Here is a 27939-nt window from a genome sequence, read left to right on the forward strand (position 1 = left end):
TACAGCAATCTACACTATTTTTTAGTGTTTAAATTTTAAATTTTCAGACCATCATAAAGATTTATGATACTGAAACAACATATTTTAGCACTATCTAAATGTGTGCTTTAGATAAAAAAATGTGTTTTGCCTAGAGTCATTACGCCCAATCGGTGAATCTAGTTACCCCTGTAATTTCTCTACCAGCGCAAAAAGTAGGAAATGCTCTTCCACAACATATATTAAAACTTGAAAAATGACCCACTTTCTTCTTCTTTCTTCATTTGGTGGCTGCAATATTTCTACCACGTACAACCAAAGATAAATCAAAACAAATGTGAAGATTTCCCTTAAGAGATAATCCCTCCAAAAAAATTTCAATTCCTCATATTAAGAATAAAGCTATTTATATTTTATGTATATTTACTGTTTGTTATTGCCTTGTACATACAAAGATGCCTTATCCTGAGCCAGAGCTGGCGTACTCAACGAGAGAGAGAGGGAGAGGTGAAGCAAGGTAGTAGTGATTCATGGGGAGAAGAGGTAGCGAAAACTGAAGTCATAAGGCATTATCAGAAGGGGCTTAGAAAGAGAGTCTTTCCTCCCTTTCTCAAGGCACTTTAAAGCCTCTTTTCTTACCGAAGTCGGCAATTGCAGGCAGATCCAATCTAACAAAGAATCAGCATCTTTTGCAAAGTCTAACTGATACCAATCCAACAGCTTGGGTATCACCAACTTGTTCTCCCAACATATGCCGACAGCCGCCTGTAAATAGTCCCTCTTTGCTGCTTCTAACTCCTCCTCTACGTTCGCTGCCGCGTATACTCGAACCTATCAAAACATGAGTGCTGGAATGAGCTATATCTGGATGTTATAAACTAATGACTAAAAGCACAAAAATTGTCAAGCTTTTGGATAAACATGTATTAAGGTGTAGACATTGTGGGAAACGAAAGACAGGAATTTCTCATGGCACCCTCTGGGCAGTTTAAGACATATACAATTAGGGGTTTAGAATAATCTTTTGATGTTTTATTTTTGGGTTTTTCTAAGATTGTGGGTCAATTTGGATTCAATGAAATCAAATGTTAGAAGTTACACTCCTCGAGATTCTAAAAGGGGGAGTCCAAATGCAGATTTTCAGTTAATTCAGATGGAGTCCAAATTCAGATGGTGTTCAGTAGGGCTGTTAACAGGCCCGGACCGGCACTCTGCTTTGGGCCAAGCCCATATTCGAGCCAGGTTTGGGCCACGTGTTAAGCCTGAGCCTGGCCAGAAAATTTTCAAGTACACATATTACAAATATAATAGATAATTCTTTGACATATTTTTACAAGGCCAGGCCTGGCCTGGCCCAGGCCAAGGCCAACCTGAATTTTTCGATCCCAGTCTGAGTTCGAGCCTAGTTATCATGAAATCCGGATGGGCCTAGAACAGGCTTAGGCCAGGGCCGTCCTGGCCTGAACCCATTCAGTTAACAGCCCTAGTGTTCAGGGAGTGATTTGGTAAGGTTTAGAATATGAAACCGAGTTTTCTATATAAGATGTAATCCTCAGGCTTTTGTTGTAGTCCAAATAATTGCAATCGAGAGGGATGTTTCTCTATCATCCTAAAAGAAAGCAAGCTCGAGGAAGAAGACTGGCTTACAGCTGGAGAGGACCAGCTTCCGCACGAAAGAGCAAATGTAACCATGGGATCAGCCCACTCTAGCCCAAAAATATTTCGCATGGTGAGGTCATCAGCCTTTGCACCTTTCAGGTGGATCTGGAGAACAAATGCCAAGAGACCCATTAAAAGAAATTCAAATACCCATAGTTAGAAGTTTCCAATAAAGCAATAAGCACAAAGAAACATAGTCATGAAAGCACTCACAAATTTTGAATGGTAAGGCAGTCTTAAAATGAAATGCTCGATAGTTAATGCATTCAGCAAATGACCGCCCACTTTCATTGTTGCCTGTGAAATCACCATGTGTTGGTGGTATGATTTTAGATTCTCACAATCTAAAACTGAATCTTCTCCGATTGATGGAAAAATAATGGGAGCATAAACAAAATGTCACCTTCCGCATCAGGGCAACAACCATTTGAGGACTATCTGGGATACCATGCTCCAAATATGCCTGTATTCAAGAAAAAGCAAATGACATACTTATTAACACGTTGTTTACCACATCGAACATTCTAGGACAAATAGCACAATGTAACATTTGGTCAGTAGCATCCTGTGGTTGTCTTCATTGACATAAATGACTTGGTATGGTATGGCTTATTCTCCAACCATGCGAGATGCAAACCCAGCAGAAGATACAAGCAAAAGTAAGACAATTTCACTAGGCAAAACATAAGTGTATCACTTCTCTTTTCAGACTGGAAATGCTTGGATGATGAGGGGTAACATTATGGTAGAGATATTGTCATTGCATAGCAGTTAGCATGAGAGAAGAAAGACACAAGTAAAGAAGCAGGACAGAACGAACAAAATTCTATGGTTTCTACAATGCAAGGAGTTAAATAGTTAAACTCTAATTTGCCGAACCGATAAGTGCTGATCATAAACGAGAGCAGAGAAGGGACTACAAGTTTAATGTAATTACATGCATCATGCATGAATTGTAGATGTTAATCCAAAATGCGAGCTTCTGCTGGTGGTTGAGGACACTCAAATCCACTGAACCTAGCTTGCCAAGGAGCACCCTGTTTGTAGCGGTAACACAAAGATCAGGTAGAGGAACTTCAATTGTACAAAAAATCAATATATGATTATAGAGGTAAAGTCATTCATTTATTCATGAGAGAAAAACCCACTTCAATCTCCGCATCATGAACGAGGAGTTTGGAAGCCGGCTCATATCAATTGAGCTCGTGATGACCTCATTGAGATGCTTGTAAGGCCCAATATCCCTATTTGCAGCTTCAGAACATATACCATAGGGGTCTCGAGCTTCAACTTGAGAACATTCCATGGGGGGCTTTGAAATAGGGAACCTCATATCGTCATACTGTGCTCCCGAGCCCGACCTTGTAAGCTTGAGAAAAATGCTAAGCAGGCATCTCAGAATCTCCTCTGATATCCTATTGGGATCCATGATCTCTTGATCAATTACCAAAACTCCATTGAAGCCAGCAATGCTCTCTACTACTTCTTCAGTACCAACATCACATTCTGGCTGTAAAATACATAAACGAAAATTCAATAAATGGAAGAAAAACACCAATCAAATTGGTTTAGATTCTTTAGAACAAAGAAGGATTACTACTACCCACCCCCTTACTATTGGATAAATCAAGGCACCTCTTGCTCGATCTCTGCTCATTGTTTGGGTGCCAGGAACTAGGCCTGGTTCTTGATGCAATCAATTGGGGTGATCGTTTGGTCTTCGATGAATTGGCGATAAGCTGATTCTCTTTTCCATGGCCATCTTCAAATGTGTTGTGCTTCCTGGTAATTTTTGGGGCATTGGGGGACCCTGTTTCAGATAGACCTCGTTTATTCAACTGCTGCTTCATTGGCTTTGGATTTCGATCTGAGAATGCATCCAAAGACGATTGCCTGGAGATGGAGGAGGCCTCTGGTTTGTATGAACAAGATTCAGAAAAAGAGGGGTTCTCCATCTGTTTCTTGGATGATGAGGATATATACACAGCTTCCTGATATAGCCCTTGCCTGAAATTCACAACCTGTTCTTCGAGCCGAACAACCTCCTCTTCCAAGACAGCCACTTCAGCTAGCAGCTCCAATGTCTACAAAATCACAAGAACCATTCAATTTGAAAATTCAGAGAGAGAGAAAGAGAGAGAGAGAGAATTTGTGGGTCGTCTTCCAAATAGTTAAGCACCCATTATTTAGAAGAGAAAAGTAAATGGAGAGGCGAATGTAACAGTTTTTTTGGGTAATTGAGGCGAATGTAACAGTTTCAGAAGATAAACTGCACATCCAGAGATTCAGAGACAGAGGACTGGTGTTGCTGCTATTTTAAAGTTCCCAGATAAGAAGAATTACACTAAATGATGGGTCGATAGATCGATCCCAGATAAATGAATATGAATACTCACATATGTGAGATAAATGAATATGCACACTACTCACATAAGGAGGGAGATAGGGAGGGAGACGAGGAAGAGCTCCAAGAGGTCTGGTGAAAGCCCTCTCAAGAGCACGGTGAACGTTCTCCTCGTGTCTCAGCTTCTTCCTCAGCTTATCAACCTGCAAAATTCAGTAAACGAAACAATCAAGATTTTGAGTTGGAAGAGAGGAGAGAGAGAAAGAGAGAGAAATACATCTTGCTGCAGTGCTAACTTTCTCTCCTTGCTGGAGCATCGCTTTGAAGTACCCTTTTCCCCTGTCTCCATCCTATCCTTGGCCTTCACCCAAAAAACCCAACACAAAAAACAGAGTTATCAGATAAAAAAAGAACAAGAAAAAAGAAGATCATTTTCTTGATTGGTGGAAGAATTAATCATATTGCTTCTCTCTCTCACTCGCCCCTTCTCTCTCTCAATGCTATGAAGAGGGTGGTGGTGGTGGTGATCCTCACCTTTTCATTGTTTGAAGGTTTTTTCATGGTCTGCAAAGTGGTCCTGGTTCTTGTATTCATCCTCATTCTCTCGACACCGGGAGAACAGCTAAAACCCAAAAAAAACAGAAAGAAATTAACAATAAAAAAAGAAACAGAAAACAAAAAACAACAGTAAAGTTAAAAATAAAATAATAGGAAAAAGAGGAAGACAGCGCCTCTTCAGCAGCGATCCAATTTACGCAAGCTCATCAAGATGCATTAAATAAAAAGATTGGAAAATGGGCACTGCAAATGTAGAGACCTCACCTCGGGGCTTCTTCAAAATGTTGGTTTTCCTCATACTCCGCCCTTTCAATTCCAAGCCCGCCAAAACCGTCCCATGTTGGACCCAAAATCATACTTTCCTCTTTCTCTCTCTTGGTTCTTCTCTAATTTTCTCTATCTAGAGACTAGAGTTTACAGACAGTCTGGGGCACCTGCTGCCATGATGTTCACAGTGCTGGGCGGTTTCTCTCTCTATCTCCATGTTACCTGCACATAAGACCCAAGCATTTTTCTCGATCAGCGAAACGATGCAGGCTCAACAGTATTAATGGTCGCAGAAACTAATCAACAAAACGCCTGAAGCTCCAATATCCATCTCATTCAACAAGAAGCGGCACTGCAGCATAATAAACACACCCAGCAATAACAAGCGGCATTGCAACATAATAAACACACCCATCAATAACACTTACTGGCTTCACTTCTTCGTTTCTTGTTCTATATAGAGAGGAACTCAAAATTTCATCAAGCGATTACTACTTTTGTAGGCTAGGCTGTCTACGTGGTTATCTTTTTTCTTGTTTAATAAGAGTTCATAAAAAAATAATAAAACTTTAAAAAATAAATAAATAAAAAGGATAAGTACGGGCAGACAAAGGAAGAACGGACGGGTTTCTTCTGACACAAAACAAAACTTCCATTTTTTTTATTTTTTAAGTTGTATTGTAGAGAGAGATTGAGTTGTAAAATGGGGTGGTGGTGAAAAAATTTGGAGTTTTCAAAAAAGGATATTACCCCAAAAGTAAAAGCCGGCATCTGTGCCATGTATCTATTGTACGAGGGCAGCTATTTTTTTAATTTTTTTATTATTTATATATTATTCTTGTCCTTTAAAAATTTAAAAGTCTCCTTGTTTTGATGTCAATATCTCTTGTTTTGATGCTCGTATCTCTTGTTTTGATGCTCATAATTTCCCTTTAAAAGAAAAGGGTAAAGGGAAAAGGGAGGGGTTTCATCACTGCTGTTCACATGCTGGGGTTGGGCCCTGAATGATGGGTGTTGATAAATAAGATGGCGATGCCTCAAACTCTCTTTCTCTCTCTTCCTTTCCCACTATCGAATTTTGATCTCTCTTCTTTTTTTCCATTGCTTTTGCTTTGTTCAGTGCAGTGCCCACACACATGCGCGCGGCCACGCCATCATCACTCCCTCTCCCTCTCCCTCTCCCTCTCCCTCTTCTTTTAATAATTAATTCCCACCCGTGATGCATACATATTTATTTCTATATTCCTACGAATACATAATAGAAGTAACCTTGCTATCAAATTTGAAGATCCCCTCCGTTACGCAACTCCCACTATTTTATTCTTGTATTTTATTATTATTCTTGTATTTTATTTTATATGCAAGTTTATTAAAGAGGGGATTATTCTTGTATTTTATATGCAAGTTTATTAAAGAGGGGGGCAAGCATCTCATTTATTGGGTAACATCATCTCATGGGATGTATAATTTGAAAAACAATTTGTTTCGTAATCAATTGGCGGTGGATCCCTGTTTACTTTTGTCTTTGGATGTGTTCCCTTCCCCACGAATTAAAATGCAATCCAGTTTGCTGCTACGCTTGGTTTTTACTTGTTTCCTTTCTGAAAATTTTTTTGTTGTTTTTTGAGTCAGCGAGTTGAGCCTTTCAAGTGTCCCAGGCCTTGAAACGCATCCTACATATTTGGTTCACGTGAAATTGTCTTTTTAAAAAGATTTATATGAATTTCTTTTTTTTTTGGTGGTTGAGCGTAGGAATGTTTGTACATCAATTAGTTATAAATCGATATGAAAAAATTCTTTTTTGCTTGAAGATCGATTGGTATGAAAATATTCTCACACTTATGTAAAAAATATTTTTAGAAAACAATTTCATCCGAGCTAAACGTGCAACTGAAGATCCATTTTATTCGATGAATTTGGAGTCCAGAAATAGCGATCGAAATATCCACCAACAATAGAGTATATATCATATCATTTTTCAAGTTCGTAATTTATTTATTTTTCGTATTCATGATTGTGGGATGGTTAAGATAGTAGACATGTTGTTAAGTTCTTGATCTCAATCCATCTCCAAAATGTACCTTTAAAGGCAGACAATCTTGAAATTACAAGACACAAAACCCTAAATTCCCTTTCTTATCTCTAAAGGTGGCAATAGGCTGGGCCTACGCTAGGTCGGGCTAAAAAAAAAAAAAAAAACAGGACCAAGCCGAACCAGACCAGTCCTAGCCCTAGCCCAACCCTCGGGCTGGCAAGCCCTATTTCTTCTATAGGCTGATCCGGGTCACCCGGCCCATTGCCAACCCTACTTATCTCTTTGATCTCAAAATCCAGGGCAAAGTAATGGGAAGGTAAGAGAAAGAGAGGGAGGCAAGACAGGTGATTGATTGATTAAAAAGTGATGCTCAATCTTTGCTTTGCCTGGGGAGGTAGTGAAAGTTGTTAACCCCACTGATTCATTCCTCCGTACCGAATTGGGATGAGATGGGCTTGGGAGGCGATTAATCAATAAAGCAACAATAAAGCAAGGGACGGAGCTGTAGATATTAAGTTTACTTTTCATTACTGAATGAAGTGTTCGATAAAATCAATGAATAAATGATATAAAGTGGGTTACAACATAATAAAACACAGTAAAAGCTTTTAGACCTTAATGGCTATATAATGAAGAGTGGGTCCACTTAGTCCCTTCCGCTCAAGTCCCAAGCCTCTCAACTAACCAAATCTTTCCTGCTTTTAACTTTTATTTCTTTCTTTTTTTTTAACAAGTTTTGGATCATTAAAGATTAGCAATGAAAAGGGATGGTTAAATGGTGCGCGAGTGCACGTGATGGTCGGGGTCCGTGCATGTGCCTCCTGCTTTTTATTACAAACCCCCCTCTCCCTCCGTTTACCCTTTTCCAACTTTCAAATCTGTTTTTTTTTTTTTTTCATTCTACTATGAAGTCTGCAGAATGTAGAGTGCTCCCGCGGGAGCACTGCTACAGACTTACTCTGGTTTGGGATTCGACTCTAGAATCATTGGAAAATGCGTTTGTGATTTTTACTTTTCTGTTTTTTCTTTTTTTTCTGAGGAAAAGTGTTTCATGCCGGGGCGGGGGGGGGGGGGGGGGGGGGGGCATACATTTCTACATTTATGGTCCTTGAGGTCTAAAGCATTCTTCTTTAAGATAGATGCAAGTAGGTGGTCCATATAAATACAATTCAAATTAACAGGACAATATTTTTTTAATAAAATTCTTATTTTAAATTTTCAAAATTTATTTATTTATTCATATACATGATCTCCATGTTTGAGTTTACATATCTTTAAAAATTAAGCCCAAAAATCCATCTCAAAAATAGATTTTAAAGAGGTGACTCATTTCTACATGGATTCATAGTCGTCTCCTGTTTTTAAGGTAAAAGTTTATATGAAGCCCAGACTCTAAACAATCAAATTAGAGCCCACCTCAAAAATTTCAATAGAAAAAGTTGTTTTGATGCTCAAATATCCTCAAATTGATCATCTCAACATCAAGATGCATGGACATGAGAAAAAAATAGATTTCAAGCTTTCGAAATAGTGCATCTTGAACACATTTTTGGATCGGTAATTTTTAAGATTTGCAAGTTTCACGGATCCGCTCAATCTACACTATTTTTTAAGCTTTAAATTTTATAATTAACGATGAAAATATATTTTAAGGCTATCATAAAGATTTTCAGTATTGAAACTACATTTCTCGACACTGTTTGAAGGTGCGCTTTACTTTGATTGACCCTTTCTTTAATAGGTTTTGTTACATTCTCAAAAATTGAAATCCTACAAATACTTGATGGTGTGGTTTTCGTAAGGTTGCAACCTTAAACAATCCAATTACGGCGCATCTCCAAATTTTATCATAACATGTAATTTTGGTGTACAAAATTGTTAGGATTATCTCAAAATCTATTTTTATATCTTACTATAAAATTTTAAAATCCAAAAATGGTTAAAATCAAGTAGATTTATAAACATATGAAAATCTTAAAAATGGACGGTCTAGATAATGTGTTGCACGATGCACTATTTTTGAGACGCGAAATCTTTTTTTTTTTTAAATTCATATATCTCAATATCGAGATGATCAATTAGAGGGTTTTTCAACATTAAAATAACCATTTCCAATGTAATTCTACATTTGAAGGTTGCAACTTTATATAAACTTTGTCCGATACTTGATTTTAGGCAATGAAGTGAACTTGCAATATGCTCCCGCGGGAGCAGACAATTTTGCTAGTGTTTGAGTAAAATGGGAAGCACTGGCTAGCTCAGCTCCGCACTGATTCTATGACGTGTCTTGGTTTTAGGACCTTTTTATCTTTGTTCAAGGTGGTCATAATTAATCTCAACCATTGGATGTGAAATTAGATGGGTGCATTTATGTCATTGATCAAGCTCAAACTTCAAAAAACGTTTTCTCGAACTTTGTAACACACCCAAGCTATCACATTTTACATAAGATAATTGTAGTAAATATGACCATCTTGAATAAAAAACAAATGGTCTCGTTGTATACAATCCTATAAAAAACAATTCTTATAATGATATTTTAGAGAGATAAAGAAACGAATGAAAATATTTATTCTTCTACTTTTAGTGATCTTATGACCTTGGCATATACTTAATTATTTTCTACATATTCATGTACATATAACTTAGTTTATATTTGAAAATGATATTTTCTTTAACATTAACTAAAGGAAAATTGTTTGATGCGGGGCTCAACTGCATTTCTACAATATGCGATCTCAAGATATAAAGCATCCATCTTAGAGATGGAGGCAAATAGGTGGTCCATCTAAAAACAACTAAAACTAACAGTCCAAATGTTTTCTTAATAGAATTATTATTTCTAATTTTCAAAATTTGTCTATTTTTTCATTCATAATATCCATTTTCAAGATTACATATCCTTAAAAATTAAGTCCAAAATCTGTCTCAAAAATAGATTTCTAAGAGATGGCTCATTTCTATATGGATTCATAGAAACCGGGTCCTTAACTAAAATTTCAAAAACCAAAGAGTAAATTCTTGATGTGCGAAGAAAAGTAGCATTTTTTTTTTGAAATAAATAAATCCCGGAAGAAAAAGGAAAACGATAAAATATAAAAGAACAATTGTTTCATGCTGGCTGGACCACATATCTACAATATGCGATCTAGAGGTAAAAAGCATCCATCTTAAAAATGGATGCAAATAGGTGGTCCATCTTAAAACAATTATAACTAACAGTCCAAATGTTTTTTTAATATAATTATTATTTCTAGTTTTCAAAATTTATTTATTTTTTCATATTTATGATCTTCATGCTAAAGATTATATATTCTCTAAAAATTAGTATCAAATTATATTTATTGCCAAGCCCACATTTCTACAATATGTGGGCTGGCCGCATGCTAACCGCGTCCAACATAAAATATGGCAGTTTGATAAGTAAAAAGCGAAAAGATATAGGGAGTAGAATGTTCATTTACTCCCTCAAGTAAAACTCCACCGAGAATTAATTTTACTTCAAATTTGGGGGTGTAACATCCTCAACCCATAGATTAACCTCATTAAAAAAATATTTTTACTAATTCTATACGCTATGCCACTAAAAAATAAAAAAACAAGTCTTGAGATTGAAATAGAGACCATACAATTTTTAAATGATGAGATCTAAGTGTTAGAGAACTCAACTTCGAAAAAAAAAATTGAGAGAATAATCATCTAGTGATTCTCATAAAATTAATTTCAGATCGAAAAAATCTTCCCATCTTCTGACCTCCTCCCAAATAGGTATTCTAACTATGCTCCCGAGGGAGCATAGCATGCGTGCTCTATAAAAAATGAAATGTTTATATTGAGGGTCGTATTGGTGGGGCAGTGTGGGGGTAATGGGTAATGAGTCACGGGGGCGCGTGCATCCTTCTTGTTTGTTGTGAATCGTGGGTTTTTTTGGCAGGCCTTGTAAGGATGGACCTCGGGAGTGCGGTCGTACCGCTTTCTTCTTGTTTGGATTTGTGGGTGTGGGTGACAAGGTTGGGGGCAGGAGTGAGGTTCAAAACGAAAGGGGAAGGACAGTTGTCGCATTTAGTTGGCATCATTGTTTTTATTTCATTTATACATATTTCTTATACAAAATCCAAAATTGTGATACCCATTAAAAAGAAGGGTGTAGTTGGCATACAGACGCATCCGTAGGTGTAGAGGTAAGGTGCACATTCAAAATTTATCATGCGTATAATTTTGATATAAAATGTTCTCAGGACTATATTAAAATTTATTTTTATATCTAATTATAAAATTTTAAATTTTAAAAATAGTTAAAATTAAGTAGATTTATAAACATATAAAAATCTTGAAAATAGACGGTGCAGATAATATGTTGTAAAACATACTATTTTTAAGACTTAAAATCTTTTTATCTTTCATAGTCATACATCTCGATATCGTGATGATCAATCAAAAGGTTTTTCAACATTAAAACTACTTTTTTTGATGGATTTTTGAGGGACATGCATAGTTCTTCATCATAAGGTTGCATCCTTATATAAACTTTTTCTTTAAAAGAAAGACATACAAAATAAATAGCGTGGTTTGGCCTCTTGGACCTTTGGGCTCTTCTGCATTTTTGGGAGAAAAGTACAAGGCGTTAGAAGTTGGTCTTAGTGAAAATCTAGAACTTATTAATCGTTGTCCTCTATATTTTAAATTTTTTGGTTATTCTCTTTGTAATTTCTCATTCGAAATGACCATTAACGTTAAAAAAAATAAAAAATCATTATCCTCTTTTTTTACATTTAAATGAAAAAATTTCTTGGGGAATTTATTCATGGACTAGGTAATTTAACTGAAATTACCCCTTGGTGCATACCTTAATTTTATTGATGGTGATATCCTACCCGTGATTACTTTATATTTTTTAAAAAATTAGCTCTCATCTGATTTTTGAAACATCAGACCACTTATTCTTCATAGGGCTATTTGAAACATCATACCACCTATTCATCTTAGGACTATTGTACATAAAAAAAAAAAAATTTGAACAACTCCCAAAAATTATGAAATTGAAATTCTTCTTGCCCTAAATTTTCATCTTAACCTAAATCCTTACCTCTAACCTCCCTTTTCCTCTTCCCGCTTTCAATTCTGTTTCCCTCTTCCCCCACAGGCCCCTCTTCCCGGGCTTTCATAAAAGCCTTCTCTTTTTTTTTCTTTGATTTGTGAAGATTTTTTTTTCTGTTACACCTCTTAACATGTAATTTCCACGCCTAACTGGAGCTTCAGATTTCCAAAGGTATGTTTTATATATTTTTGTTATATTTATTTTTCTTTTGTTAGTTTTAATTTTTAATTAACAATTTCTTTTGTTTTATTGGCTGTAGAAGTGGTTATATTGAAATTTTTGGTTGTGGATTAGTTGTGAATTAACTATTTGTATAATGCATTAGTTATGCATTATTCCTGATATTTATGTTATACATTGTTAATATGCAATTTCATTAGGTTTATAGGTCATTGTTCCTAATCTCATTCAAACCATACATTCATACAAAGCGGCTTTTACAATGTGAGCCCCTAACTCAATATGTCAATAGAGCCAAGAAAGTATTTTGACAAAACCAATTTCATATTTATTAGTTAAGTTTTGGGGGGTTACTTCTTGGTCGGAGATCTTATTGTTTCTTTCTCTTCATTTTCTTTGAATTAGACACATGGGTTTTCTTATTCTTTTAGAATCACCTAGACTGGATTTTTGTTGTTTTCAAACTGGAAAATTTTATGAAATTGTGTTTGGAGAAATTAGGTGGTTAGAATGTTGTCCCCTTTGATTTAGTGCGCATTCTATTGAGATATGCTTGTAGGTAAGGAAAAAGTTTATATAAGGCTGCAACTTACATTGAATTAAAGTGCACATAAAAAATCCATCATAAAAGACTGTTTTTTATTTTGGAAAACCTTCTCATCGAGATGTATGAACACGAGAAGACAAAAAGATTTTGAGTCCCAAAGCAGTGTATCTTACCACACATTATCTGGACAGTCAATTTAAACGAGTTTTTGAGTTTAAAATTTCATAATAAGATGAAAATAGATTCTCAAGCCATTACAAGAGTTTTTTACACCAAAATTATATTTATTCTAGCTAGAGATTTCTTGCTTTCAGCTCCAAAAAAGAGAAGGCTTCACGAGATTTTTGGGCCTTCACTTCAAGTTGGAGGTGCGCCTTAATTTGATTGTTTAAGGTTGTAACATTATACAAACCACACCCTATATATAATTGTCTTTTCCTTCCTTTAGAAATCATAATTTTTATGCCATAGAGTAGCAATTGACATGCTTTACCAATACCAATTGGAGTATTATTTACCAATACAATATAGTCAATTTGAATCTATTTTCATTAGGATGGAAGTTAAATCAACTACTATATTGAGGATTTATGGTCATTTAAAGGCCTTATGAGAGAATGTAAAACTATGACTATAATGATATCATACTTCAACGGCAGTGTGGTTCATAGGAACTAGAGAGGCATGATTCGTAATTCCCATCACTCATCTAGGTCTGATGGTCTGGGATCGGGTTGTACTATAGAACCCTTTAGCCATGGGTATTGTAAGGACCCAGACTTTCCCAAGGTACTAACGATAGGTACGCAACTAAGCGCGGGCTGACGAATGCCCGAGGGTGGATGCGCGTTAGAGCGCACACGTGGGAAGATGGGTCTACGAAGAGTGCGGGCGGATGAGTGCACGCGTAGAGAGCGCGAATGGTTTAATGCGCTGTTGAGCATAGCAAGCGCGCTGTTGAGCATAGGCAGATATGTGCGGTAATAAGCGCGGATGGGCGAGTGCGTGCGATGAGTATGCGAATGGATAATGCATGCTGGAGAGCGTGGTTGGCTGGACCTCCGTTGAGGACACGGGCCGATGAGCTCGCCGCTGGGTACCGGTGGTGTACGGTAGTCTAGAGAGCTCATTTTCTCTCTTGTTCTCTCCTCTCTCTCTTTGTGCATGAGTGTCATGTGGCATATGCATACCGCACCCACCATGATGATGCTTCCCATGCTTACTTCTCTCTCTCTCCATGCATATGTAACATTTATCAATTCCATGCTTCCATCTCATGATGATGTCTCTCATGCTTGCCCTTCTCTCTCTCCTCATGCATGCCCTTTTGGATGCCATGTGGCGTTTGCATGCAGCCACCACCTTTGCTTATATGTATCCCCTTCTCACCCATCACATTGGCTTTTCCTCTCTCGTTCCTCACTGCCCTCTCTCACCCATGATCTCCCTCTCTTGCCTTGAGATTTTGAGACCCCTCCCAGCCTTAGTCCATTGAGCTTGAACCAATCCTTATGGAGCTTGGTATTTGAGGTGAAACTTATGGAGAACTTTGAAGTTTCATTTAGTGTAAGTAAGTGGATCTGGTTTCCATGTTTTCTTGCTTTTGATTAATGCATATTTTCTTAGCTTAAAAAAGTATGAAATTCAAGTGTGAATATGGGTATGATTATACGTGAGGGTGAATGTTTATGAAATCCTGTTATAGTGTGCTTTGTTTTCCAGAACTGTGGCTTTTGTTTGAGAAATCGTTTGAGTATTTTAAATCTCTCTTTAGATTATGAAATTTTGCGGCAAAGTAGAAAATTGAATCTATTTTATCATGGAAAAGATCCCTTGCTAATACCTTATTTGGTTTGAAAGTTATTAACCATTTTATGGAGCATGCCATATTTGTAAAATGAAATTCCAGGGATTTAATGTGTTTTTCTATAGAGCTTTTTAATGGCCAAAACATATCAAAATGAGGTCAAACTACTTCGAAATGATAGATACATGAATCTATTTTGAAAATAGTTTTGGAATCATGAAAAAATTCCATGTGGTTTGAAAGTTATGCCTATTTTCCTATGAGAATATCACACTAGATTTCTTGTTGTGAAGACAGGAACTTTAGTCAAGAAAACCAAACAGTTTGGTAGACTTTAAACCAAAATTTGGAGTTACCCCTTTTACAAAAGTTGTGTTTTCATGAGCCTAAATTGTTATAAAAGTTGTCTCAGGTCCAAATGGTGGACTGTGTTCACTGTGAAAAATCAAAATTTAATGACATGATGATGTCTTTTGAGCTAATGAGCCTGATGATAGGATTATATACATGATACGACATGATGATGTCTTTCGAAGTAATAAGCATGATAATATGATTATATTCATGGCATGCTGATGTTTTTTGTGAGCATAGAAATGTGTTGCTAATGAGAAATGTGTGCATAGTAGTATGACATGTTCTATTATGATATGAATGTATGTAATAAGACATGTTTTTTTGAGGTCATTTTCCATCACATGTATCTCCAGTGTGAATAACAGGAGAGCAGTTCGTGACCTAGGTCCGCAAGTACCAAAATAGACGTAGGACAATAAGCCCTGATCCGGAAGTGAAATTTTCATCAGTATTAAAATGGCCGAAGAACGTGCGAGAACATGGCTAAGGGTCTACTAAGAACACCTGCCAAGTTTCGTCGCAATCCGACAAGTTTAAAGCAGTATAAATGACAAAACAATTTCGAGAAATCCTGCCTCTATCATGCTAAAAATGGGCTTTAAAATACAACACAATTATCAGAGCGTCAAATGGTCTCCAGACCATCACCATTAGATTCAAAAAGGTCGAAAACCTTTGAGTACCAATTTTCGATACATTTGGACGCTTCTAGAGCAAGTTATGGTGAACTTACCTAAATTGGTGGGGCGTACACTATTGTGGTACGCCCTTGGCGAACCAGTTTCCATAGATGGAAATTGTACTTCACAATTTTGGGGGTAAACTTTCTATGGCCATATCTTCCTCATCCCTCGTCGGATCGAGCCCAAATTTTGGGAGTATGTTTGTCTCGACGACCCGGTCAATTTGATACATGGTACGCATGATAACACGGCCCGAACCGAGAGAAGTTCACCGAAAAACTTTCAAAAGTAGTAGGACATTTCCAGCAATACCTTTCCTTGATCAAATAGCCATATCACGAAGCTCGTGTGTCGGATCGACTTCAAACCAGACTGTAATAATCCTAAAATTTCAAAAAAAAAGAAAAAAAAAGAAAAGAAAAGAAACTTTTAATAAGTGATGGTCCATATGAGCATGATGGTCCTTAGGGACCATCACTACTTTCAAATGGGGCTTTTAACGGTCAGATGTAATATAATTGTTATACTTCAGGTATGAGGTGTAACTTAATAAATAATATAATAAGCTATGTTAAGAATTTAAATAGGACAGGCGAGGACTCCTACTCTAGAAAATTTTTAAGATCTTTCTCTCTCTAATCGAAGCGCAGTGAGCTCTTTCTCTCTCTAGCCGAATTTTTATCGGAAGCTCCCTCTCAAATATTTTAGGTAAGTGACTTCAGTATCTTGCAAAATAATCCGTTCTTTGTAAAAATAAAATGAAATACTTACTTCTGCTTATTATTATGAATTTTAAGCACGATCAATTTTATGCACAAGCGACCTCATTATTTTGAAAAATAATATTTTTAATAAAATTGTGATATTTTATTTACTGTTTGGAATTTTAAATGCTGTAAATTCTTAGAAATAAATTTATTTATTTTCTTGTCTATTGTTAGAAAATTTTAGATACTGTAAAATTACTAGAAATAAATGTGATATTTGTGCTTTTAGTAAAATTGTGAGATTTCTTTCTACTGTTTTTGAATATTTAGACATTGTAAATTTCATGTGCAAATGACTGCCTTATTATTTGAAAACTGATATTTTTGCAATTGATTATAGCATTGTCTGTGAAATGTTTATTTGCGAATTAACATCCCATAAATTGTGATAATTCCGTATTCTTGAATTTCTATAAGAGTTTTTTATACATATTAGATTGGCAATTATGCTAGAATATCTTTACGAACTGCTACCTTTCTAAATTTGAGCCCAAAATATTTCACTGGTTATTTTTGAAATGTTAATGAAAGTGATTGTTATTAATGATTTCAGTGAAATTCATATTAATAATTTAAGTGATATGTTGAGTACATGATATTGCTGCTTTCGAATTTTTAAAGAGATTTAAAAATACTTTGAGTATGTAAGTGGACTCTTCCGGTTCGCCGGTGAGGTATATGTGGACCTATCCGGTACGTCGTTAGAGATTAAGTGGATTCATCCGGTACGCCGATGAGGTATAAGTGGACCTGCAGGGATTTAGTAGACCTATCTGGGACGCCGATAGGGAATAAGTGGACCCATCAGGACGCCGATGGGGTATATTGGTGACCTACTTGGGACGCCGTAGGGTAATTTGTGAAATCTTTTGAATTATGCACTGCCGTTAAAATGTTATATGCATTTCAATTATTAGGATTATACTTAATTATGCATTTTTGAAAAGGGAAACTGTTAATGCATTTCTGTTAATAGATCTCCTTTTTTAAAATATTGATATCTTTCAACCATGATTATTTTTTTTAGGATTATGATGATCACTTACTGAGTAGCCAAATTCATCAAATTATGGTAAACATTTTTTTCAGGATAACTGCGGTTTCATTTTGAGTGCTCGTCAAGATCAACTCTAAAAGATATTATAGTTGTGCTTAAACTTTCTTTTGTTATTTTGTAAGAATTTGCCACTGTAAATTTGTCCTATCAAGAGATGTATATATGTTTTGACTGTCACATCTCAGGAATATCAGTATTGTAAATTCTTGGGGCGTGACACAGACCCATTACGAGCACGAGGTTAGAGGCTTCATTTAAGCCGAACTTCGCATGTGATGGACGGTCAGATTCGACGCACGATGAGTCCGAAGTTGCTGCAATTCCGGCCACCAGAATCCAAATTGCAGCCAAAGTTTCCCAAATTGAGAAAAGGTCACCCGGGCATCAAATTGAGCCGCTCTTTTTGCAGAACGATCTTGGCAACTTGTTTGTCACGCTACAATCAAGAAATCAATGAAAAACACTAAGAAACGCGCTGAATCTTAAAATTAAGATTGCATGTTTTTTCATGTTTTGCCATGTTATGATCATGGTTCAAAACTCAGATCCATGGCCCGAAATTGGTACCAAATTGATTGTCTTCTCTCGCTCATCAAGAAAATAGTAATCTTTCAGCCGGATGGTGATCGAAAAAGCCCCGAATCAACCATAGAAAATTTGCACGATTGAAAGGCCATTACGTGAACTGATTTGAAATTGCTGAGATTGTTGGTGTAGGGGCAAAATCATCATTTGCCTCATTTTTTAGATTTTCTTTAATACTTAATTTTCAATAATTAAGTTAAAAATTGATTATACACCCATGTTTGAGCCCCACTTCTATATAAACAAGCACGCACCTCATGTCATGGACCCTTGGCTTCACTTAATAAAAAAACATTATTTTGGCTTAAGTTTGGATCATGACTTGGTGGGAGAGGGAGGAGAGAGAAAATTTTGAACGATACCCACGAGCATCATAAATAATCTTCTCTCTCTTCCCCTCTTTCCTTCTCTTCTTTTTCCTCTTTTTTTCTCTCCTCTTTTCTCTCTTTTTCTGTCTCTCTATCTCCTCCTAGGGCAGCAATGTGGGCTTAACCTTTTTGGCGGGTCTCATTGCGGTATCTGTATCTTCTCTCTCTTTCTGCCTCTCTCTCTCCCCTCATAAAAACAACAATACGAGCTTACCAATACGAGCTTACCCTTTTTGGCAGGTCTCGATGCAGTCCCTGTATTCTTTCTCTTTCCCTCTCTTTTCTCTCCTCTCTCTCCTCTTTTTCTCTCTTCCCTCTTTTGGAGGGCAGCATAAGCCACCCTCTATTTTTCTCTCATTACTCTTTTCTCTCTCTTTTCTTTTTCTCTCTTCCCGCTCTTAGGCAGCAGCATGCTTTTCTCTCTCTTCTGTCCCTTTCTCTCTCCGCTCTTTTCTCTCTCTCTTCCTCAAGACAAGCGGCGGCTGACCTCGGCCGCAGTCCACGATGACCACCCTCTCTTTCTCTTCCCTTGTGTACCATCATGTCCACCCATTCCCTCTCTCTATTCGTGCTCTCTCACGTCCACCAACTTTCCAGCCTTTTTTTCTTTTTCTCAGTTAAAACAAAAGGAAAAAAACAGACGGCGACTTCCGCCGTCCGTGCCTTACTACCCTTTCTTTCTCTTTTTGTGAACCCTCATTTCCATACCAGTCCAATTCACCACCAACACACAGGCGACAGGATCAACCGCCGCCCATGGCCTTGTTGCCCACGCTCCACCTCACCGTCGCCCATGATCACACGAACACCCACTTCCTGTCATACTCCCGCAAGTCCACCTACCCGCCGCGTTCCCTCGCTATGCTCCCTCATAACCTCTCTCCTCATCTTCACCCAACTTCCCTTGTCCTCCACTTCACTACCGGCAACCAGCAGCCACCTCAACCTTTCTCTAATCCCACACCAGTCACGACCATCACCTGCTACCCTCTCTGTTACTCTCCCTTGCTCTCCTCTTATTGCTACCTTCCACTTTCTCTCTCTAAAAAAACCAACAATGACTCTCTTTCTGTTCTTCGTTGCTCCCTTCCTCTATTTAACCCATTGTTGCCACCACCTGCTCTCACCTGTCCCATTTCCGCCATCTGTTGTGCCCTTCCACCACCAGCTTCCATCTCCCCCAGCATGCAACCAACCATCTCCGCCACCAATTTCCGCCCCTCTCAATCGCATCCCCTTCCTTGCTCTCTGCCTCTCTTCCTCGCCATCTCCTTCTTCACCGCTGCAGCCACCTTCTACTTTTTCCACCTTACCACTTTCTCTCTCTAACCCGCTCACAGCTCTCTGTGACTGTTCATGATCCTCTGCAACTCCACCATTCCCTCGCTGCACTTTCTCTCATTAGAACCCACAAACGAGCAACCTCTTTCCCCTGTTTATTTTCTTTTGTTTCGTTCTCCTTTCAATGTTTCGTTTTCTTTCAATCTTTCATTTCGTTTGGACCCTTTAGTTCTATTTCGTTTAAAATCTCTCTCTCTCTCTTAACCAATACTCCCATCCTCATTTTGTCTTATTACATTTTCTTCTTTCCGTCTCCTCTACGTTAAAGCTTGCCCTATTGTTTTTATTACAATTTACTCCACTCTATTTTCTATTTACTCTTTCCACTTTATTTTTATTTTTATCTATTGTTTTATTCACTTCATTTTATTTTCCTTTGTTCTATTTTATTCTATTTATTTTATCCTACCATACCGTACCCTATTTCATTCATTTATTTTATCTTATTATCTCATCTTAATTTTTTTTATTTTCCTTTATCTTATTTATTTTATTTTACTTTACTTTTGTTTGTGATGAAAATCTGACAAATATTCCGACGAAGATCTCTCAGATCTTAACACCTTAAACTTATGAAAATAAAGTGATAGAGAAAGTGGGGCAAATCGAACTCAGATCCGCCTAGAAACGAGCAGATCCACTCTCAGATCTGTGGCAGAGCAGCATGATCCAGAGCATAAAAAATACGAGTTTTAAGAAAACTTACAAATCAAAATAAATAAAGCAGAATCAAAACAGTAAACAAAAAGCAAGAAGTGATTAAAGAGCGATACCGAACCGGGTCGGATGGCCCTGGACTCCCGAGCCTTCGAGGGCTCGCCCGTATCAGCACCAGCATCCTCTTTGCCTCTCTGATTTGGATGTTGACCAGCAGATCTCTGATGTAGAAGGGTTGTTGGGCCTTAAAGATGGTTTAGATCTAGGGTTGTTGCATCTTGGGTCTAGGTTTTCTCAAGCTCAGGGTTAGGGTTAAGGTTTTCTCAGATGAAGTATGTTCTAGGGTTTCTATCTTCTCAAGGATATGTTGGAAAGGATAATTATCCATAACCAACATATCCTCATAAAAAAAATGATTTTGAAGGTATGGATCTGGGCAACACGCCTAGTGTCGCCCAAAAAAAATTTGCTAAAACCCTCCAAAAAGGACAAGAAAACCATCCCGGGAAGAAAAAAATCCAAATTGGGCCAAAAGGGTCTGGTCGACTCCAATGGCGTCGCCCGGGTGGCACTGGTACACTGGTAGTGTCGCCCAAATAAAATTTGGTCCAAATTCTGTTTTTACACTTTGGGTGTGTTTCTTAGCCTCTTGTGAAGCTCTTAGAGAAATTTTGGGTCAAAACGGATTTTTTTACTATTTTTAATGATTTGTTTAGTAAAACAGGCCGTCTGCAAAATGACTTAACCAAAACAGGCTTCTGCAGGGTTCTGGGTATGCAGACTGGTTCCGGGACATAGGGTAGGCTCTGTGAACTATGAATTTGGGTTTACTAGGATAATGCGGTCCTAAGGGTTCAGAAAACCATAGAATTTACCAGATTTAAAATGGGGTATCTACAGTTGCCCCTCTTTAGCACTCCCAGTCCTTTGGGGAACAGGTAAGTGGCAAAGAAGTAAAAACTTTGGCATTCCCTGTCATTCGAGGGGTAGGGGAATGTCAAAGATAAAGCATGCATTTTAGATTGGTTAGCAGTTTCAACTCCTGCAACCATAGAGCCCTCTAAGCAATTTAGTATCATGCAGCGATGGACTATACACCCGACCCTTTTACGTCAATATGGGGATAGACGGAATACACCCGATCCTTTTACGTCATATAGGGATAGACAAAATACACTCGATCCTTTTATGTCATATGGGGTTAGACGGAATGCACCCGACCTTTCACGTCATACGAGGATAGACAATACCTGCCTAAACTCTTTACATCGCACGAGTTTGAAGTTTTTCTATTGAACATGGTGGTTGTGCTCTGGATACTGTTGAAAGATATTTTTCATCATCATGGGGCCCCCGCTCAATAAAGGCCTAGCAAATAGTGGAAATTTCGACAGTCTCAGAATAGCCCTAGAATGATCAAAATCTTCACGAGGACTCTTAGAAGTCTACTGCCATGTTTTGTCGCATTTCGACATGTCTAAGGCAGTGCAGATTGAGAAACAGTTTCGGTAGAATCAACCTTTTGCACCCTGAAATGGACCCTATAACTAGAGCTACATTTTCAGTATCTCAATTTATTGTGGAACCATCTCCATTGGATCCGACACGGTTAAAAACCCTTAGGGGTCAAATTTCAGCTTAAACGGACACTCTAGGAAGAAGTTATAGGCAAAAGAGTGAAACAGGAGGAGCCGCACACTATTCCCGTGCGGCCACCCTACAACTCCATACCATTGAAGGGACAGTCACGAACAGTTAATTTTAATGCTGATATCTCGCCTGTCCCAAGTCAGATCATGTTCAAATTTGATGAGTATGTTCGTCTCGTCAAGACGCACGTTTCGATATGTGGCACGCCCTGCGACGACATCCGAGCGTGAATAAAAGCTAGAGAGAAGTTGCTGATCCGTGAAAGAAGTGTAGGAAATTCAGTAGCGTCATGCCTCGTTCAAACTATCGAATCATGCTGCTCATGAGCCGGATCGATGCGAGACCAATTCCATCACGTCCGCAAGGTCTCGGGATATCTTTTACCTGAACCCCGTACACGATGAACGGTCAGATTTTGCACACGAAGCCGATGAAACGACTGCAAATTTCGTCGTCGGAATTTCAGATTTCGGCCTAAATTCAAAAGTTGCAAAATCTTCGTTCGGGCATGGAATCGAGCTGCGTTTGTTGCACTGCGATCGTAACGGTATGCTTAGTGTGATCCAACGAAGAAATCACAGAAAAACATCATGGAACGAGCACACTATCGATATGAAGTTTCAAGATTCAACTAAAATTCAAGTCACATGATCATGCCCTAAAAAGAAGATCCATGGCTCAAAGTTGGTATCAAATCGATCGCCATGCTGAGCCCTACAAGAAAATCACCGTCTTTCGATCAACCGGGCACGAGAACGACCCCGTATCATCCATGCAAGATCACGCAAGTTCTAGGGCAACACATGGGCTGTTTTAGAATTGCACAAATTGTTAGGAAGGGGCAAATCTATCATTTTTCACCCTATTTTCTAATTTCTTTTAATTCAATTTAATCTTAATTTTCGGCAATTAAGGTTACTTTTGATCATCCACTCATGTTTGGGGCAAATTCTATATATACCACGTATCATCATTGCATGCAAAGAGGGTAATACACACACACAAATACACAAAGAGAGTTTTTACTGAATAAAGTTTCTCTTTCTTCTCATTGCTGGGTCATGTTTGGAGAGAGAGAGAGAGTAAGGTGAGAGAAACTTTTGGACAAGTACCCCTAGGATCTAGGTAAAACTTCTATCTCTTCTTTTTTTCTTTTCTTCTTCTCTTTCTTCCTCTTCTTCTTCTTCCTCTTCTCCGTTGGAGCTCTCCTCAGAGGTCATGCATAGCAGTGGCAGTGCCGTGCATGCCTCTCTTGTCGTCTCACAGGTTGCGCATGGCGATGGCAGCGCCATGCACGAGCCTCCTTCTCCTTCTGTTCGTCCATCTCTACCTCCCAGCGAGGCTTGCAGATGGTGCTACTCATCGCCGTGCACAGACGAGTCCTCGATGCCTCAGTGAAGAGCGCAGATTGTGAAACTCATTGCCGCCCGCAGGGGTCCTACCCTGTTGCATGCCTATCGTAGATAGTAATGCCTATCGCCGCCCGCGAGAGGTCTCGACAATGCCTATCGCCACCCACTAGCTTTCTTCACGTGCGCAGTGCCTATCTCCGTCCGCGAGCCTCCTTTGTGCGTTCAGTGCTCATCGCTGCTCCGATTGTGTCCCACACCTACCGCCCTACGCCTCATGAGAACTATCACCCATGCTTCATAAATGGCTATTGTCGTGCACTTCACGAGAGGCTATCACCACCCGCGCAAGGGTGCGTTGCCTTCTTGTGTTGCCAAGGGCAATGCTTAGTGCCATTCGTAGTTCTCGGCTTCCCCTCACGTCGCGAGTAGTAGTGTTTAGTGCCGTCCAAGGGCCGTGACACTGCTACTCCATGGTTGTGGGTGGAGATGCCTAGTGCCATCAAGACCCTATCTCTCTGCCATCTCGCGCCTTCTCTTCATTCTCTCCTCTTCTCAATTGATTGAGGGTTGACCTAGCTTAGCATCGCCATATCGGCCTTTGTTTCAAATAGTCTTACTGTCGTGCTGATCTTGAGTGCCATGCCCGTCTTGCTACCACTTCGAGTCGGTCACTGTCCCTTCATCAAGTTTTCTTCTCTCTTCAACCTTTGTTCAAACCTTCCACTCCATCATCCTAGCCTCTAAAATTCTTAGTCACATGAACATGCATTTCCCTAAGACAAGGGTGGGTCTCTTCGATATAATTGTCTTGCAAATTAACCATAGTAGTGTTGTGTAGAAAAAAAAGGTGATTGCAGGTCAAGGGAGACAATTCCGAACCAGCTAAAGCAGCTGAGGGCTTTCCTATGTGATCTAAGAGGGTGCCCACGCGAGTCAGCCTGAGTAAGTCCCGAACCCACCTTAAATTCCTCTCTCATCAGTTGGTATACCTGCCCTTGCTCTTGAGCAAGGTTTTGAGAGAGTGATCTCAAATCTCGGGTTCACTAGAAACCTGAGATACGTGCCACCAGATCACTTAGATTCGGAGGGCGAGATCGAGACACCTAACCAGCTTAGCGACTCCACTGGGGACTTACTACCCCTTAATCGGTTTGCTCTTGTTTGACCAGTATCCTCTTTTACTTTATGCATTAATTTCTATAGCATCTGGGTTGTTCATCCGAGTTGGGGTCTTCCTTATCCCCTCACTCATGACTGTCCCAAGGAAGTGAACTACTCAAGCTTCCTTCCCTACTCTCTTGCTGAGTCGCGACTCACAATCCGGCTCCCAGAGTATTGCTCAGTCATCACTGCCCAGAAGCCTTGGTCCCAAGATCGTCGAGAACCGGTCCTCACAAGATCGGCATACAAGGCTCAAGTGCAGTCAGGGCCAGCTGAGCCCCTTCAGACTGACTTGCCACCTACGACTCGCCAACCACGGCAGTCCACTACACCACCAAGCTCTGACCCTCTAGAAGAGACGGTCAGTGTCATGGTGATAGAAGATCTGAATGACGCTCAAGAAGAGTAGATGAACAAGTTTGAGGTAATGATGCAATCCATCCTTGAAAAGATGGAACGCCTAGAAGCCTCTAGGTCCCCTTCTTCGACCGATTCCCGGACCTGTGAGGACACAGTTCCCAGGCAAACTCCCCCTCCAGTCTCCCAAGACAGCTCTACCTCCCGTAGGGTCTCCCAAACAGATATAGATGCCATGGTGGCTCATAGCCTCAAGAACAAGGTCCCAGGCATGTAAGAGGCCCCGCTCTACCAGAAGCCGTACCCTTCGTACATTGCCCAGGTGTCGTTTCCCCCAAACTACCAAAAAGGGAAACTCCCCTTGTTCAACGGTACTACGTCCCCTCACCAGCATACCGCCCACTTCCAAGCAGTGTGTCATGATATCACGACTGATTGACGACTCCTCCTCGGTCAGTTCATCGAGAGTCTTGAAGGGCCAGCCTTCCAGTGGTATGCTCACCTGCCTCTAAACTCGGTGCACACGTGGCAAGAAATGGAGCAGTTGTTTTACCAACGCTTCTACGAAGTCCAAAGGAACATAGAAACCATTGAGCTCCTCACATTGATGCAAGACCTAGGTGAGCCAGTGGACAAGTTCATTGCCCAATGGAGAGAGTTGGCAACCTTTCATGCCACTCCCATGACTGAGAAGGAAGTGGTCTAGACCTGCATATGAAACATGCTTCCCAAGATCACCCTGCATGCGAAGCATCCAATCCACCCTCCATGTCAGAGCTTATCTTTAAGGCAGTTTGTATTGAGGGATTGTTCAAGCACCATGGCAGCTCTCGACAACAACCATCTGGCTCAAATTCTTGCTCCAACAGTCGGGGGAACCAAAAGGCAGTGATCAGCGCGGTCGTCACCGTGACTGACATTAAGAGCTCGGCTCCTCAAACCTTGGACCTCTCCAAGGCACAGACGCCTTAGGCCCCGAGCAAGCAGCAGTCCTACAATGAAGTCCCCCCTCTTAAAAATTCTAAGCGAAATGATTTATGGATCCGGCACCAGAATAAAGTTTACCCCTTTGACAAGAAGTGGACTCTTGCATTGCTTCGACTGTTGCTAGAACAGAACATGATCCAGCTGCTAGAGGTTAATACCCCAGAGCCGGCCGGGCAGGAGACAAATGAGAGGTACTACGCTTATCACAGTGGAGTAGGACACCCTACTCATGACTGCTATAAGCTCAATGACACTATCGAAGCCCTTATTAACAAGGGTCAGATAAAGTTCGAAGAGTTAAAGAAAGCCTTCAGGGCAACTGAGGCTTCTATCCATGAGGGTGACAAGGCAAGAGTGTGACGAGGCACCTGTTATCCTCCGAGCACTATTTTCTATAATGCTTGAGGAGGGACACATCACACCGAAGCCGACAAGGCAACCCAAGTTCCTATCTCTAGGAACTGAGAACCTTTGGTGCGCCTATCACCTCATACTAGGCCATGACATGACAAATGTACCGACTTCCACGAGATATTGACAAAGAAGATGCAGCAGTGCCAGGAAGTTCAAGGCAACCCAGAAGGACGCCCTCAAGTCCCTCTTCTGCCTATGCAAGAAAAACTCTCGACTCAATCCCAGGAAAACACTGAGCAAGATCCTTTGCAGGCCCTCTTCAAAGCAATGCTCCAACAGGGCCTCGTCACTCCCAAGCTCGCCAAGCAATCATGGCCTCTTGCCTAGGGAACGGAGAAGCTCTGGTGCCCGTATCATGAAGTATGGGGCCACGAACTCAAAGAGTGCTATGGGTTCGAAGCTATAGTCACAGAGAAAGTCCAGCAAGGCCACATAGTTTGTGCGGCTCTCCCAGAATGCGTCCAGCCCTTCGCTCCAGAGGAACCCACACTACAGGCCTCTCATGAGCATACACTAGACCCTTCAGAACCCTCGAACTCTCAGCCCTGGGAAGTCTATCATGGGCGAAGTGGACTAAAATCCCTAAAGCGTGAGGTAGTCCACCAAGCTAAGACTACCCACCAGCCCGATAGGGCAGTCCAAACACCCTCTCAAGGATCCAGAAGGAGACGGCGAGCACCTAGGTCAGCTCGTCGTAGGAATCGTCTTCCTTAGCTAGCAGTCGAGGAAGAATTTATCAGACCTCTCCCCCCACTGTCGACCTTGCAGGACTTCATCCCAGGCGCAACTCGCCTTGTCCTTTCGTCCAATCAGGCGGATGTCCCTGAGTCACCAGCAACTCGGGATTCGTCCAATATGGGTGACGATGCTAAAAGCACCCAACAACGGTTAAGGCCAGGGCAAGACCTAAAATAGCCCCTGCACACTTCCAATTCCGGCGATGACATAAAAATTTACCCGGAACATTCTAACTCTTCTTGTCCTCCCTCCTCTTCTATTTTCTCCACAAGTGAAGCTCGACAGTGTCCAAAATTCGATGCTCTAAATAGAGAGCTCGAAAGCACCAGTCTCAGCATGTCACAGCAAGAGCGCCTCAGAGGAATGTTGGCCCAGGCGGCTGGATTCTCGATAGTCGCCAATGCCTATCAACCCGAGCCAAAACCGAGCCATCATCAAGCTCCTCTTCCAAAGAAGCCTCCCATATGGTGCAGATCTTGAAAGTATCATCCAACACGGGGAAAATGAGTCTAAGATAGGGGAAGAAGCTACAGCCCACACGTCAAAAGCTCAAGGTCCTCAAATTTCCTAATCCTTCACTTTTCCCCAAGCATAAACCTCAAACCTCTACATCCCTAATACAAGTCCCTATTGCTTCCCCATCAACCCAGACCACACCAGCTGAACAACAAAGTCAGTCAGTGTCACAAACCTAAACCCAACCAATGCCTGTTCCTACCCCTACCTTACCACCTACACCAGTGTGGATCAAGAACACAGAAGACTAATTTGGAAAAAGTAAAATATGACGTAATTGGGCACTTAAGAAAGCTTCCCGCCCTTCTAAGTATCTATGATATTATCGTATGACCCTGGTGCAAGCTCTTTCTAACCCAGAGGTATACGAGATTGAAGTGGAGCCCATTAAAGTTGATCCAGCCATCCTAAGTGGGTGCTTGACAATCTATTTTCTCAAAGATGACCTTCAGTTGGGGGGCTAATTTCATAATCG

At 39.9% G+C, this 27939-nt stretch overlaps 1 protein-coding gene across 6 annotated transcripts; it reads right to left on the reverse strand.

Moving 5' to 3' along the window:
• Positions 1–221: 221 nt before the first annotated feature.
• Positions 222–5278, reverse strand: LOC18421740 (uncharacterized). Of its 6 annotated transcripts, none has more exons than XM_088863957.1 (12): positions 5236–5278; positions 4805–5029; positions 4517–4604; positions 4260–4343; positions 4069–4185; positions 3254–3722; positions 2787–3148; positions 2576–2675; positions 2042–2101; positions 1852–1935; positions 1627–1743; positions 222–810 (listed from the first exon to the last, which is right to left on the reverse strand). In XM_088863957.1, the coding sequence occupies exons 6-12, from the start codon at positions 3293–3295 to the stop codon at positions 508–510; spliced, it is 1068 nt and encodes a 355-aa protein (XP_088720083.1). In that variant the 5' UTR covers positions 3296–3722; positions 4069–4185; positions 4260–4343; positions 4517–4604; positions 4805–5029; positions 5236–5278; the 3' UTR covers positions 222–507. The 6 variants fall into 6 exon arrangements, with proteins under 6 accessions (XP_088720083.1, XP_006826608.1, XP_088720081.1 ...); XM_006826545.4 differs by having other exon boundaries at positions 3246–3722; XM_088863955.1 differs by having other exon boundaries at positions 3246–3722; positions 4800–5029.
• Between the last annotated feature and the right edge of the window lie 22661 nt (positions 5279–27939).

The sequence above is a fragment of the Amborella trichopoda genome, chromosome 4 (assembly GCF_054954075.1).
Source record: "Amborella trichopoda isolate Santa Cruz 75 chromosome 4, AtrichopodaSantaCruz75HAP2 v2.0, whole genome shotgun sequence".
Lineage (NCBI taxonomy): Eukaryota > Viridiplantae > Streptophyta > Magnoliopsida > Amborellales > Amborellaceae > Amborella > Amborella trichopoda.